The following is a 15130-nucleotide window of genomic DNA, read 5'->3' as shown; positions in this document are numbered from 1 at the left end:
ATACAAGACTCTATTGCTTACTTTGTGGTAATTTTACTTAGAAGAGTTTATTTACTGAACCTATTTACTCTTACCATTGTTCATCCCCACTAGAAACCCCCCATGACTTACTTTCCTTGGAGGGAAGAGTATTTTTTTCTTCAGTATTAGTTTTCTTCAGTTTTGACTTGTCAAACTTCTCCACTTCGGACAAGTCTGGTTTATCACTCATCTTGCCTAGAACAACAACGACAACCACAACAAAAAACATTAAAAAAAAAAACCTAACTGGCAGAACTATTATTAGAGCCAAATTATTATCAGAGCCAACTCTTACTACAGCCACTTAGTATCAATGTGTATTTTACCTGATGATTTCCAAAAGGAAAACAGCAACAAGTCTTCCATGTTTTTATTAGAATATTTTCAATTCCACATCACTACTCCACTTCTGATAGGCAATACCATACTTTTACGCAAACAACGGGCATCTTCCACATTTGCTTGCCAACCACACCCTCCCCTGTGAGGCATTCTCACAAGCTCTGCCGTGCCAATTCTTCTCTACATGTTGCTGTAAAAAAAAAATTACCATAGCGCGCCTACAACGCAGCGGTATTTTTATTGCGTAAAAATACAGCAAATGCCTTTTGGATCAAGATGCACTAGAAACCAGGAGCCAATATGTCTGACTCCTTTAAAATCACAGCAAAGGTAAAATGGTGGTGATAGAAGCACAAGAGCTGAGAGGGATAGAAGAAAAAATAAGGACTGGGTTTAACAGGAGATGATAGTATTTGCGCGCCTTTAGTTTCTATTCAATTTTTTTGATGTTTTTACTTGGGGATAGAAAGTAACACACAAAAAGTGTGGCATAAGTTGCACTAGTTTATTTCCGTTTTTACCTGCTCAAAGATAGATTAAGGAGCTACAATAAAACAGTAAGAGAAGGAGGAGATTTAACCTGGTCATAACTAATTACTCGTCTCACAACATCTCTTGGAGGCACTGGTTTGTAAACGTTGTAAGAAAGGGGCAGCTAATTAGATCCAGGGCTTGAGCAGAACAGGATAAACCAAAAAAAAGAGTTGAATCTTATTTCACTATTTTTTTCCGCAAAGGAAGAGGCGAGGAAATTTGGCTGTGGACAAGACGGAATGCCTGGTGCCCTGGGAACATTCGAGTTTGTCCAGAAGAGACAATAGGGGACTCCAGGAACTGGAAAGCAGAGCTCTCATGCGCGTGCCTGGCCCCACCCCGGTGGGGTACAGACACGTCTAGTGCCCAGGGCAGAATGCAGAGGCCCCCAATCAACCAGAAGTCCTGAATATGCCTCCATCCAGTCGAAGTCACCCTAAGACATCCTTTGCCCAGCGATCAAACGCCAATCTCCAAAATTGGGGAAACCAAGACTTAATATATAAATAGTAACAGAGCTGGGTGCCTAGCCACTCCAGAGCGGCCCTGCTAGTAGCCTCGGACCGGCCTCTACCGCGGAGTCCCATCCCTCCCATCCCCGGAGTCGGGGGGTGGGGTGGACTCGGCAACTCGAGCAGAAGGCGCCGCCTCAGAAGACAAAGGCACTGACTCGCCCAGCGGCGCAGACACTAAACGCCAGCCCCGACCCCGGCCCCTCCAACTTCCTAAAGCCCCGCACGCCCAGCCCCGGAGCCCCCACGCCCTCCGGTCTCCAACGTCCTCTGGCCCCAGCAGCCCTCACGTCCTCACCTGAAGGCTTGAAGATCCGTTAAAGGCCAAACCCTAGGATGAACTATCTCTCACTCAGGGCGAGGTTAGTGTTCCCGCGCACAACCCTGCAATTATAAGCCGGTAGCAGGCCCCGCCCCACGCCCGCCCCAGTCTTCTCTGACTGGTCGAGGCATCTTGGGCTCGCCTCCCCACCCCTCCCGTTTTAGCTTCGCAGACCTCCGCCCACGGTCTCCCCTCTACTTAGGACCTTACCCGCTGCAACAGTGTCTCCTGAAGTCACACCGGATCCCGCCTTTCCGAGCCCCGCTCCAGCCCTCTGGTTGGCCAAGAGATCTCTGGCTCGCCGCTCCCGGCCCTCCCTGCTTTAGCCTTGAGGGTCCGCTTTGCCTTCAATCCTCATCCACGATAATAGTAACCTCTACAATAGAAAGGAAATCCTGGTGGCATAGTTGTTAAGAGTTTGGCTGCTAACCAAAAGGTCGGCAGTTCGAATCCATCCGGTGATCTTTGGAAACCCTATGGGGCAGTTCTACTCTGTCCTATAAGGTCGCTATGAGTCAGGCTCGACTGCTACGGGTTTGGTTTTGGTTCCAGTTAACTTGGAACGTCTGCAAACTACGAGATCCAAGCTGAATCAGCCTAAATCAGGCTCTCTGGATTTTTTACAAGCATATAAGTGGGAGTGGAAACCCTGGTGGCATAGTGGTTAAGTGCTACAGCTGCTAGCCAAAAGGCTGGCAGTTCAAATCCACCAGGCGCTCCTTGGAAACCCTATGGGGCAGTTCTACACTGTCCTATACGGTCGCTATTAATCGGTATCGACTCGACGGCAATTTTTTTTTTTATAAGTGGGAGTACGAAGTGATGACCAAACAGTGGTTTGGAAACCGTGCTCAGTGTCTTCTGATGTTTGTCCAGGTCGTGGAGGAGGCATGCTCGTGGTGAGGGTGGGTTGTTCAGGGTCATTCACTTCCACATTTCTATGACAGTGGTGCTCTCCCATGTGAAAGACACATTTCCGATTTTCTCATCCAGTGAACATGATAGCAGTCAGAGGAATCTGAGGCTTTACATCTTTATATCCGCAATCCCTAGCACTTTGCTTGGAGCACAGTATATTTAAAAAACCATTGCCATAGAGTCGATTCCAAATCATAGCGACCCTATAGGACAGAGTAGAACTGCCCCCATCGGGTTTCCAAGGAGCAGCTGGTGGATTTAAACTGCTAACATTTTGGTTAGCAGCCAAACTCTTAACCACTACACCACCAGGGTTGCCAGTAGACACTAGAAAAGCCCTGGCAGTGGTTTAACCTGGCGCAGTGGTTAAAGTGCTTGGCTGCTAACCAAAAGGTCAGCGGATCGAACCCACCAACTGCTCCGCAGCAGAAAGATGTGACAGTCGGCTTCGGAAAAGATTATAGCCTTGAAAACCCTATGGGACAATTTTACTCTGTCTTGTAGGGGGTGACAGTTCGAACCCACCAGCCACTCCTTGGAAGCCCTATGGAGCAATTTTATTCTGTATTGTAGGGTCACAACGAGTCAGAATCCACTCGACGGCAATGAGTGTGATCTTTTTTGTTGATTGAGGTAATAAATCCAGGATAGCAGAATTTTGGAGTAGCAGCACCACCTAGTGTATATTAAAAAACCAAAAAAACCAAACCCGTTGCCGTCGAGTCATTGAGACTCATAGCGACCCTATAGGACAGAGTACAATTGCCCCACAGAGTTTCCAAGGAGCACCTGGTGGATTTGAACTGCCGACCATTTGGTTAGCAGCCCTAGCTAGCGCTGTAGTAGACACTAATAGTGTCTACTAGTGGGGGATAAAATGAGAATCCGATAGTTCAAGGTCATCTTCTGATTACTCACCCAGAACCTTAGATCTTAAGATAAAATGGAAGTAAGACTATGTTTTAAGCTTGCACCCCATATCTTCCATATGGTTTATCTGCGGTAGCATAAATCTACATAGATCAAGGATTTCTCAAACCTTCCTCACAATTCACCCTACCTCACTCCATTCCTTTTTCTATGCTCCTGTAGCATTTTGTGTGGATTTGAGAATTTTATATATTTGTTGGAGAAACTTTTAAAACACAAAGGTACACTCATTCAACAGATAATACTTATTGAGTACCTATGATGATGTTGCAGGCGTTAAATATAATGAACACCAGTGTTTCGGCCTCTGAAATTTGAATGTTGTTAACATTTAGTTATATTTATCTTTTTCCTGCCTAAGGAATGAAAACATTATGGAAAAGTTGAGGTTTAAGTGACCCTCACCCCATTTCCATTCACCTTCTTACTTCCCCAGGGGTAGCTCTTTCCTGAATGTCATGCATAGCCTTCCAGCTCATTTTCTTATCATTACCCGTACAGATATTACACATCTCGCTTTCCAGAAGCAGTATGAAGCATTGTTTGAACCAGTATTCTGGGCCTAAGACTGAGCTGCCCATATCACCTGGGGTTGACAGCAAGCCCCAGACACTCACCTCTTCCTACTCCAACACTTAAAAACTCTGCTACCCCAGCCCTATCCTACTCAAATCCATCAAAACTCATCTAATGATGACATTTATCCCCACCTCAACTACTCACTCACATGGCCATACCCTAGACCTTGCCATTGCAACCATGGCAACCCCTCCATAATCTCAGTTTCAAACATCCCTCTGAATGACCATCATCTCCTCTCTTTGGTACTCTAACCTCACTATCCTTCAACTTCACCAGTATCTCCAAATCATTGAGCCTACCAGATTTTCACCATCTCTTGCTCCCTTACTGTCCTCTCTCCCCTCCTTCCCTATCTCAAATATCATGCTCAATCTTTATAATCCCCCTTTACATATCATATACATTCCACTATCCTACCCCTCTCTCACTTTGTGTTACTTTCTTGCCAAAATTGTAACTCTGGTTAAACCCAATTATGCCTTAAGGAGGCTGCACCAACATAGCTAAACATGACTGGAGGAAAACACACAGCCACACGTCTACTATCAGTTTAAATTCATGACCATAAACCTCAATTGGGAGCTTAATCCTGCCAGGCAATCATCCTATAGGCCTCCTGTCCCCTAACTTTCTAACTATTCTAAATTACCATTTCACAACTTCTCTTTCCTCAAACACCCAACACCATCTACCCATTCCAATTCTTAGCTTTCTTCCTGTTTTGCTAGAATATTGAAACCACCAGAAGAGAACTTTCACAGACTTCCACCACCACAGTTTCACCTACCTGCACCTGCATCTGTACACAAGGCCTTCCTGTTGATATCATACAGGAAATTTCCAGACTCCCCTCTAAAGCCAGCCCCTCTACTTGCCCACCAGGTCTCATTCTCTCATACTGACTCAGTGATACCGCTACCATCTCTCTGCCCTCTATCTCCCACATCATCAATGCTATACTGTCTACTGGATCATTTCTATCAGGATACAATAATGCTGTTATTTTTCATCCTCATCCATATACATTCTAATCATTACATATGCATTATCTTTGTACGTATATTCTCTTGATCCCACTTTCCCCCACCTGCTATTACTTCATATCCTTGCTCCCTGTTGTGGGATTGAGTTCTATTCCCACCCTCCCCCAAATATGTGTTGGAATTCTAACCACTATGTCTGTAGATCTAATCTAATCACTTTCATGATGAAATTTAATATAATGTAATAAATCAGATAAGGTCATACCAGTGTGTGTCCTGAACCTAATCACTTCTGAGTTACATAAAAAGCAGCATACACACAGAGATGCACATACACTGGGGAAGACACATGCTATGTGAGGATTGCCAAGAGCCAAGGAAGGCAGGGGGCTATCAACAGGGAAGTGCTACTGGGTCAGTGTTACTGGATCGGGGTCCATGCCCTGAAGCAGTCGAGCCAATGAAACGTACTCCAAGTCAGAAAGAGAGAGAAAGCTTATTCAGGAGATGTATACATCATTGGGGACCCAGCAGCAACACAGGCTGCCTCTATGGAGTCCCAAAGAGCAATTTTTACATCAGAGTTTATGTATCATTTTGGCTAGGATTACCTAATGTTTTTAAGCACGTAGCCCACAGATGGTCGTATGCATCACCAAACAACTACAAGAAACTCTTTATTAAACTAAAGATATGCATGTTGGACATCTGGACTCTAATCTGTATGTTTGTAACAGGCTGAAAAATGCTTACATAAGAATCTCCCAGCTAGTGGAACTGGCCTGCCAAGTCCACGCTGACTGAGATAAGGAGCAAAAAAGAAAGTTGCAGATCAAAAGCCCCGGGCAGCCTTCCTAGCTGCCATCTTGCAGGCTGAAAGCAATTTCTCAAGAGAACAAAGAAGAGGAGAGAGATCAAGGCCACAGGAACTGAGAGGGCTCCGCACCCCTTTGGAAGAGACCGGTGCAGCTGGTGCAATAAAAAATGCTTATAGATTACTTAGAGCATCATTATGGCGTTAGTTTTGTCAAGGTCTCAATCACCCATTTTGAGTAGGAGAAAATGTGTTGCAAGGTGTTAGGGTCACAGAAAGACTCTACACAGCAGAGACCCTGATTTGGACTTTTAGCCTCCAGAATTGTGAGAAAATAAATTTCTGTTCTTCAAAGCCACCCGCTTGTAGTATTAGTGTTATAGCAGCACTAGCTAAGACACTAACCTTTGATAAATATTTCTTTCATAGATATATGTCATATATGTTTTCATGTGCAATATAAAGCATTATTTGAACCAGTGTTCCTGTCTAAGACCACGCTCCCCCGACCTTCTACCTACATCAATCTAGTGTCAAGAGGGAGCCCTAGACAACCATCTTTTACTACTCTTACCCTCTCTGCCTACTCTCTTCCTTACTCACTCTGCCCAGTTGGGTTCTCCCTGCTATTCCTCAAACAAGCCATGCTCACTATTGTCTTAGGGCCTTTGCAGTGTCTGTTCCATCTGTCAGGAAAGTTCTTCGCCCAGATATATACTTAGACTAATTTATTGTCCCTTGTAACAGTTGTCTTTATTCACTGTTGCTAAATTTTCTCTTCCTATTCTCTCCTAAATCCATTCCACTCAGGGTTTCATCTCTACTACTCCACTAAAATTGCTCTTGTCAAGGTCATGAATGACTTCCACATCATTCAATGCAATGGTCAATTCTCAGTCCTCACCTTACTTGACCTATATCAGCAGCTTCTGGCACAGTTGATGAATCCTTCCTCCCTACTTCACTGTCTTCACTTGACTTCTAAGACACCACCCTCTCCTGGCTTACTCCCACCTCACTGGGTGCTCCTTCTAAGTCTCCTTTGCTGGCTCCTCCTCTTCTCTCAGACCTCTTAAATTGGGAGAGCTACAGGATCTATCATTTTGTCATATTGAAGGGGCTTGCATGTTGCTGTGATGTTGGAAGCTATGCCATCGGTATTCAGATACCAGCAGGGTCACCTATGGAGGACAGGTTTCAGCTGAGCTTCCAGACTAAGACAGACTAGGAAGAAGGACCTGGCAGTCTACTTCTGAAAAGCATTAGCCAGTGAAAACCTTATGAATAGCAGCAGAACATTGTCTGATATACTGCCAGAAGATGAGCCCCTCAGGTTGGAAGGCACTCAAAAGACGACTGGGGAAGAGGTACCTCCTCAAAGTAGAGTCGACCTTAATGACGCAAAAGGAGTAAAGCTTTCGGGACCTTCATTTGCTGATGTGGCAAGACTCAAAATGAGAAGAAACAGCTGCAAACATTCATTAATAATCGGAACCTGGAATGTACAAAGTATGAATCTAGGAAAATTGGAAATCATCAAAAATGAAATAGAATGCATAAACATTGATATCCTATGCATCAGTGAGCTGAAATGGACTGGTATTAGCCATTTTGAATCAAACAATCATGTAGACTACTACGCTGGGAATGACAACTCGAAGAGGAATGGTGCTGCATTCATCATCAAAAACAATGTTTCAAGATCTATCCTGAAGTACAACGCTGTCAGTGAAAGGATAATATCCATACACCTACAAGGAAGACCAGTTAATGCGACTATTATTCAAATTTATGCACCAACCTCTAGGGCCAAAGATAAATAGAAGATTTTTATCAGCTGCTACAGTCTGAAATTGATCGAACATGCAATCAAGATGCATTAATAATTACTGGCGATTGGAATGCAAAAGTTGGAAACAAAGAAGAAGGATCAGTAGTTGGAAAATATGGCCTTGGTGATGGAAACAATGCTGGAGATCAAATGATAGAATTTTCAAGACCAATGACTTCTTCACTGCAAATACCTTCTTTCACCAACATAAACGGCGACTATACACATGGACCTCGCCAGATGGAACACACAGAAATCAAATTGACTACATCTGTGGAAAGAGATGATGGAAAAGCTCGATATCATCAGTCAGAACAAGGCCAGGAGCCGACTGTGGAACAGATCATCAATTGCTCATTTGCGAGTTCAAGCTGAAACTGAAGAAAATCAGAGCAAGTCCACGAGAGCCAAAATATGACCTTGAGTATAAATCCCACCTGAATTTGGAGACCATCTCAAGAATAGATTTGATGCATTGAACACTAGTGACCGCAGACCAGAGGAGTGGTGGAATGACATCAAGGACATCATCCATGAAGAAAGCAAGAGGTCACTGAAAGACAGGAAAGAAAGAAAAGACCAAGATGGATGTCAGAGGAGACTCTGAAACTTGCTCTTGAGTGTCGAGCAGCTAAAGCAAAAGGAAGAATTGATGAAGTAAAAGAACTGAAGATTTCAAAGGGTGTCTCGAGAAGACAAAGTAAAGTATTATAATGACACGTGCAAAGAGCTGGAGATGGAAAACCAAAAGGGAAGAACACGCTCGGCGTTTCTCAAGCTGAAATAACTGAAGGAAAAATTCAAGCCTCGAGTTGCAATACTGAAGGATTCTATAGGGAAAATATTAAATGATGCAGGAAGCATCAAAAGTAGATGGCAGGAAAACACAGAGCCATTTTATACTAAAGAGAATTACTTGACGTTCATCCATTTCAAGAGGTAGCATACAATCAGGAACCGATGGTACGGAAGTAAGAAGTCCAAGCTACATCGAAGGCATTGGCAAAAAACAAGGCTCCAGGTATTGACAGAGTATCAATTAAGATCTTTCAACAAATGGATGCAGCACTGGAAGTGCTCACTTGTCTATGCCAAGAAATTTGGAAGACGGCTCCCTGGCCAATTGACAGGAAAAGATCCATATTTATGCCTATTCCCAAGACAGGCGATCCAACCAAATGTGGAAATTATCGAACAATATCATTAATATCACATGCAAGCAAAATTTTGCTGAAGATCATTCAAAAGCGGCTGCAGCAGTATATCAACAGAGAACTTCCAGTAATTCACGCCAGATTCAGAAGAGGACGTGGAACCAGGGATATCATTGCTGATGTCAGATGGATCCTGGCTGAAAGCAGAGACTACCAGAAGGATATTTACCTGTGTTTTATTCACTACACAAAGACATTTAACTGTGTGGATCATAACAAATTATGGATAACATTGTGAAGAATGGGAATTCCAGAACACTTAATCGTCCTCATGAGGAATCTGTACATGGCTCAAGAGGCAGCTGTTGGAACAGAACAAGGGGATACCATATGGTTTAAAGTCAGGAAAGGTGTGTGTCAGAGTTGTATCCTTTCACCATACCTATTCAATGTGTATGCTGAGCAAATAATACGAGAAGATGGACTATATGAAGAAGAAGGGGGCATCAGGATTGGAGGAAGACTCATTAAAACCTGAGTTGCGCAGATGACACAACTTTGCTTGCTGAAAGTGAAGAGGACTTGAAGCACTTACTGATGAAGATCAAAGACTTCAACCTTCGTTATGGATTGCAGCTCAGCATAAAGAAAACAAAATTCCTCACAACTGTACCAATAAGCAACATCATGATAAATGGAGAAAAGATTGAAGTTGTCAAGGATTTCATTTTACTTGGATCCAGAATCAACACCCATGGAAACAGTACTCAAGAAATCAAAAGAGGGGGCCAAGATGGCTGACTAGGTAGAAGCTACCTCGGATCCCTCTTGCAAAAAAGACTTGGAAAAACAAGTGAATCGATCACATACATGACAAGCTACTAACCCTGACCATCAAACACAGATCTAAACAGTTGACCTGAGTGACAGAGACTGAGAACGAACAACCACGGGGAAGGAACAACTGCTTTCGGAGCCTGGAGCCAGCGTCCCAGTTACAAAACCTTGGCGCCGGGCTTCAGACTGGGCACAGGGGAGCTGAGCACAGCATCCTGAGATGGGCCAAACATGGGAGGCAGCACTAGCCCCCAGAAGTGACCTCAGGGGAAGCCAAGCCAGTGCACACAGGCAGTGCAGCGACGCGGCTGACAGGAGGAGAAGTCACCGGGAGACAGTGACTGATTTTGGAGCCTGGAGTGTGGTGTCCCAGCCAGGGAACGTTGGCGCTGGGCTTTGCACTGGGAGCGGAGGAACTGACCATGGCTTCTGAGACAGCACAAGCACAGGACGCAGGCCTGACCCTCGGGGGCAATCTCGACCCAGCCAATGCACACAGCCTACACACCCCTCAGGAATCTCAGATAAAACAGTCACCACCAAACAAGATAAGTAACTTTGTCTATATTCCGGGGTGCTATGTATCTGATCCCTCCTCTCCCCTTCCCAGGAGGCTTCATTAACATTGGAATTTCCTGGACCAGAGAGTGAACTGCTCTGCGGTTTTTCTTTTTTCTATTTTGGTCTTTTCCTAACCCATTCTCCTGGCCTGAGAGAAGCAGCTACAAAAAAACCCAGGGACCAAATATCCTTCCCTAATTGGACTAAATACAGAACCAGCTCCAGCCAAGCATATGAGATCCACAGTCTTGGGCTTTCATCCCTACAGGGAACAAGGTAGGTATTATAATGCAAAGGCAATTCTGATAGGGATCTGACTGTGATTGTTTTAGCAGATTACTGGAAAGACAAGTTTCCCAGGTCTGATATCTCTGTGTATTCAACAGAGCCCTCACTGACCCACAACAGGGAACTAAGGGCTGAAGCTCCCCCCAGACCACCTAGCCTCCTGCCTTAGGGGTCTAAGGATGGTGACACCTACCAATCTGTAGAGGTACTTGCATTGGGGGCCTAAGGTACAGCTGCAGAGCCCACCCACCGAAGTGCTTTAGGAATACAGACACACCTACCTCGCTGGCACTTGGGGGAAGCCTGTCAGCATCCTGCCCCCCTGGAGTGTGACCCCCTGCTGCTACTAGAATCTGGTGCACACAACTATCACCACTACTCCTCTAGGTGGATAGGTGACAGTCTGCACCACACACTTGGTGACCGAAAATCAGATTCTACTCAAGAATAGTGAACGGACTCTTAGACTTATATATCTGGTAACAGCCCAAACCAGCTGGTAATAGGACATAAGTGATTCAAGGGCTACAACAATCAAGACAGTGCAATCTAGTAGCCCATCTACATATATTGAAAGATAACAAAACAAGATAAGACTCAGTGAGCAAATATAAAATAAATCACTACAATATCTTATAGATGGCTCGGAGACAGCAGTCGACATCAAACCACATAAAGAAGCAGACCATGATTGCTTCTAAAACTCCACAAACTAAAGAATCAAAATCGTTCCCAAATGAAGATACAATCCTGGAATTGTCAGATGCAGAATATAAAAAACTAATTTACAGAATGCTTCAAGACATCAGGGATGACCTCATAAATGAAATAAGGCAATCTACAGAAAAAGCCAAGGAACACACTGATAAAGCAGTTGAAGAAATCAAAAGATTATTCAAGAACATAGTGAAAAAATTAATAAGCTGCAAGAATCCATAGAAAGAGAGCATTCAGAAATCCAAAAGATTAACAGTAAAATTAGAGAATTAGACAACTTAATAGGAAGTCAGAGGAGCAGACTCGAGCAATTGGAATGCAGAGTGGGGGACCTGGAGGACAAGGGAATTGACATCAATATAGCTGAAAAAAAAATCAGATAAAAGAATTAAAAAAAATGAAGAAACCCTAACAATCATGTGGGACTCTATCAAGAAGAATAACTTGAGTGTGATTGGAGTCCCAGAACAGGGAGGGACAACAGAAAATACAGAGAGAATAGTTGAAGATCTGTTGGCAGAAAACTTCCCTGACATTATGAAAGACGAAAGGATATCTATCCAAGATGCTCATCGAACCCCATATAAGATTGATCCAAAAAGAAAATCACCAAGACATATTATCATCAAACTTGCCAAAACCAAAGATAAAGAGAAAATTTTAAAAGCAGCCAGGGAGAAAAGAAAGGTCTCCTACAAAGGAGAATCAATAAGAATAAGTTCAGAGTACTCAGCAGAAACCAGGCAGTCAAGAAGGCAATGGGATGACATATACAGAGCACTGAAGGAGAAAACCTGCCAGACAAGGATCATATATCCAGCAAAACTTTCTCTCAAATATGAAGGTGAAATTAAAACATTTACAGATAAACACAAGCTTAGAGAATTTGCAAAAACCAAACCAAAGCTACAAGAAATACTAAAGGAAATTGGTCAGAAAATCAATAATATCAGATACCAGCACAACACAAGGTCACAGAACAGAACATCCTGATATCAACTCAAATAGGGAAATCACAAAAACAAATTAAGATTAATTTTAAAAAAGAAAAAAATTCTCAAAGCAGGGAATCATTGAAGTCAATATGTAAAAGATCACAATAATCAAAAAGAGGGACTAAATACAGGTGGCATAGAACTGCCATATGGAGAGGGAAACAAGGCGATATAGGACAATACAAGTTAGGTTTTTACTTAGAAAAATAGGGGTAAATATTAAGGTAACCACAAAGAGGTATAACAACTCCATAACTCAAAATAAAAACCAAGAAAAACATAATGACTCAGCAAACATAAATTCAACTACTATGAAAATGAAGAACACACAATTTACAAAGAAAAACGTCTCAGCACAAAAAACTAAGTGGAAAAATGAAATTGTCAACAACACACACAAAAAGGTATCAAAATGACAGCACTAAACACATACTTATCTATAATTAGGCTGAATGTAAATGGACTAAATGCACCAATAAAGAGACAGAGAGTCTCAGACTGGATAAAGAAACACGATCTGTCTATATGCTGCCTACAAGAGACACACCTTAGACTTAGAGACACAAACAAACTAAAACTCAAAGGATGGAAAAAATATATCAAGCAAACAAGAAGAAAAAAGAGCAGGAGTAGCAATATTAGTTTCTGACAAGATAGACTTTAAAGTTAAATCCACCACAAAGGATAAAGAAAGACACTACATAATGATTAAAGGGACGATAGACCAGGAAGATATAACCATATTAAATATTTATGCACCAATGACAGGGCTTCAAGATACGTAAAACAAACTTCAACAGAACTGAAAAGTGAGATAGACACCTCCACAATTATAGTAGGAGACTTCAACACACCACTTTCGGAGAAGGACAGGACTTCCAGTAAGAAGCTCAATAGAGACACGGAAGACCTAATTGCTACAATCAACCAACTTGACCTCATAGACTTATACAGAACACTCCACCCAAAAGCTGCAAAGTATACTTTTTTTTTCTAGTGCACATGGAACATTCTCTAGAATAGATGACATATTAGGTCATAAAACAAACCTTTGCAGAATCCAAAACATTGAAATATTACAAAGCATCTTCTCAGACCACAAGGCCATAAAAGTGGAAATCAATAACAGAAAAATTAGGGAAAAGAAATCAAATACTTGGAACCTGAACAATACCCTGCTCAAAAAAGACTGGGTTATAGAGGACATTAAGGAGGGAATAAAGAAATTCATAGAATGCAACAAGAATGAAAACACTTCATATCAAAACCTCTGGGACACAGCAAAAGCAGTGCTCAGAGGTCAATTTATATCAATAAATGCACACATACATAAAGAAGAAAGAGCCAAAATCAGAGAACTGTCCCGACAACTTGAACAAATAGAAAGTGAGCAACAAAAGAATCCATCAGGCACCAGAAGAAAACAAATAATAAAAATTAGAGCTGAACTAAATAAATCAGAGAACAGAAAAACAATTGAAAGAATTAACAAAGCCAAAACCTGGTTCTTTGAAAAAATTAACAAAATTGATAAACCATTGGCCAGACTGACTAAAGAAATACAGGAAAGGAAACAGATAACCTGAATAAGAAACGAGATGGGCCACATCACAACAGACCCAACTGAAATTAAAAGAATCATATCAGATTATTACGAAAAATTGTACTCTAACAAATTTGCAAACCTAGAAGAAATGGATGAATTCCTAGAAAAACACTACCTACCTAAACTAACACAATCAGAAGTAGAACAACTAAATAGCCCCATAACAAAAAAAGAGATTGAAACAGTAATCAAAAAATTCCCAACAAAAAAAAGTCCTGGCCCGGACGGCTTCACTGCAGAGTTCTACCAAACTTTCAGAGAAGAATTAACACCACTACTACTAAAGGTATTTCAAAGCATAGAAAATTATGGAATACTACCTAACTCACTCTATGAATCCACCATATCCCTGATACCAAAACCAGGTAAAGACACCACAGAAAAAGAAAATTACAGACCTATATCCCTCATGAACATAGATGCAAAAATCTTCAACAAAATTCTAGCCAATAGAATTCAACAACATATCAAAAAAAAATCCACCACGACCAAGTAGGATTTATACCAGGTATGCAAGGCTGGTTTAATATTAGAAAAACCATTAATGTAATCCACCATATAAATAAAACAAAAGACAAAAACCACATGATCTTATCAATTGATGCAGAAAAGGCATTTGACAAAGTCCAACACCCATTCATGATAAAAACTCTCAGCAAATTAGGAATACAAAGCCAACAGCCAACATCACTCCAAATGGAGAGAGCCTGAAAGCATTTCCCTTGAGAACGGGAACCAGACAAGGATGCCCTTTATCACCGCTCTTATTCAACATTGTGCTAGAGGTCCTAGCCAGAGCAATTAGGCTAGACAAAGAAATAAAGGGCATCCGGATTGGCAAGGAGGAAGTAAAATTATCTCTATTTGCAGATGACATGATCTTATACACAGAAAACCCTAAGGGATCCTCCAGAAAACTACTGAAACTAATAGAAGATTTTGGCAGAGTCTCAGGTTACAAGATAAACATACAAAAACCACTTGGATTCCTCTACATCAACAAAAAGAACATCAAAGAGGAAATCACCAAATCAATACCATTCACAGTAGCCCCCAAGAAGATAAAATACTTAGGAATAAATCTTACCAAAGATGTAAAAGACCTATATAAAGAAAACTACAAAGTACTAGTGCAAGAAACTAAAAAGGACCTACATAAGTGGAAAAACATACCTTGCTCATG

At 42.0% G+C, this 15130-nt stretch overlaps 1 protein-coding gene across 2 annotated transcripts in view; it reads right to left on the bottom strand.

The window, feature by feature from the left end:
* LOC126068913 (thymosin beta-15A) overlaps positions 1-15130 on the bottom strand; it is a 42042-nt gene that overhangs the window by 1449 nt on the left and 25463 nt on the right. Inside the window, exons 1-2 of one of the 2 annotated variants that reach the window (XM_049871633.1) lie at positions 1708-1793; positions 112-216 (exon numbers count right to left, since the gene is read on the bottom strand). In XM_049871633.1, coding sequence (XP_049727590.1) covers positions 112-211 — 100 coding nt within the window. In that variant the 5' untranslated portion in view covers positions 212-216; positions 1708-1793. Of the gene's footprint in view, positions 1-111; positions 217-1707; positions 1794-15130 lie in introns of those variants that run through there. The other variant, XM_049871634.1, reaches the window with a different exon arrangement.

The sequence above is a fragment of the Elephas maximus genome, chromosome X, assembly GCF_024166365.1.
Source record: "Elephas maximus indicus isolate mEleMax1 chromosome X, mEleMax1 primary haplotype, whole genome shotgun sequence".
Taxonomy (NCBI): domain Eukaryota; kingdom Metazoa; phylum Chordata; class Mammalia; order Proboscidea; family Elephantidae; genus Elephas; species Elephas maximus.
Note: the sequence above shows the minus strand (reverse complement) of the source record. Positions and strands in the feature narration are given on the sequence as shown.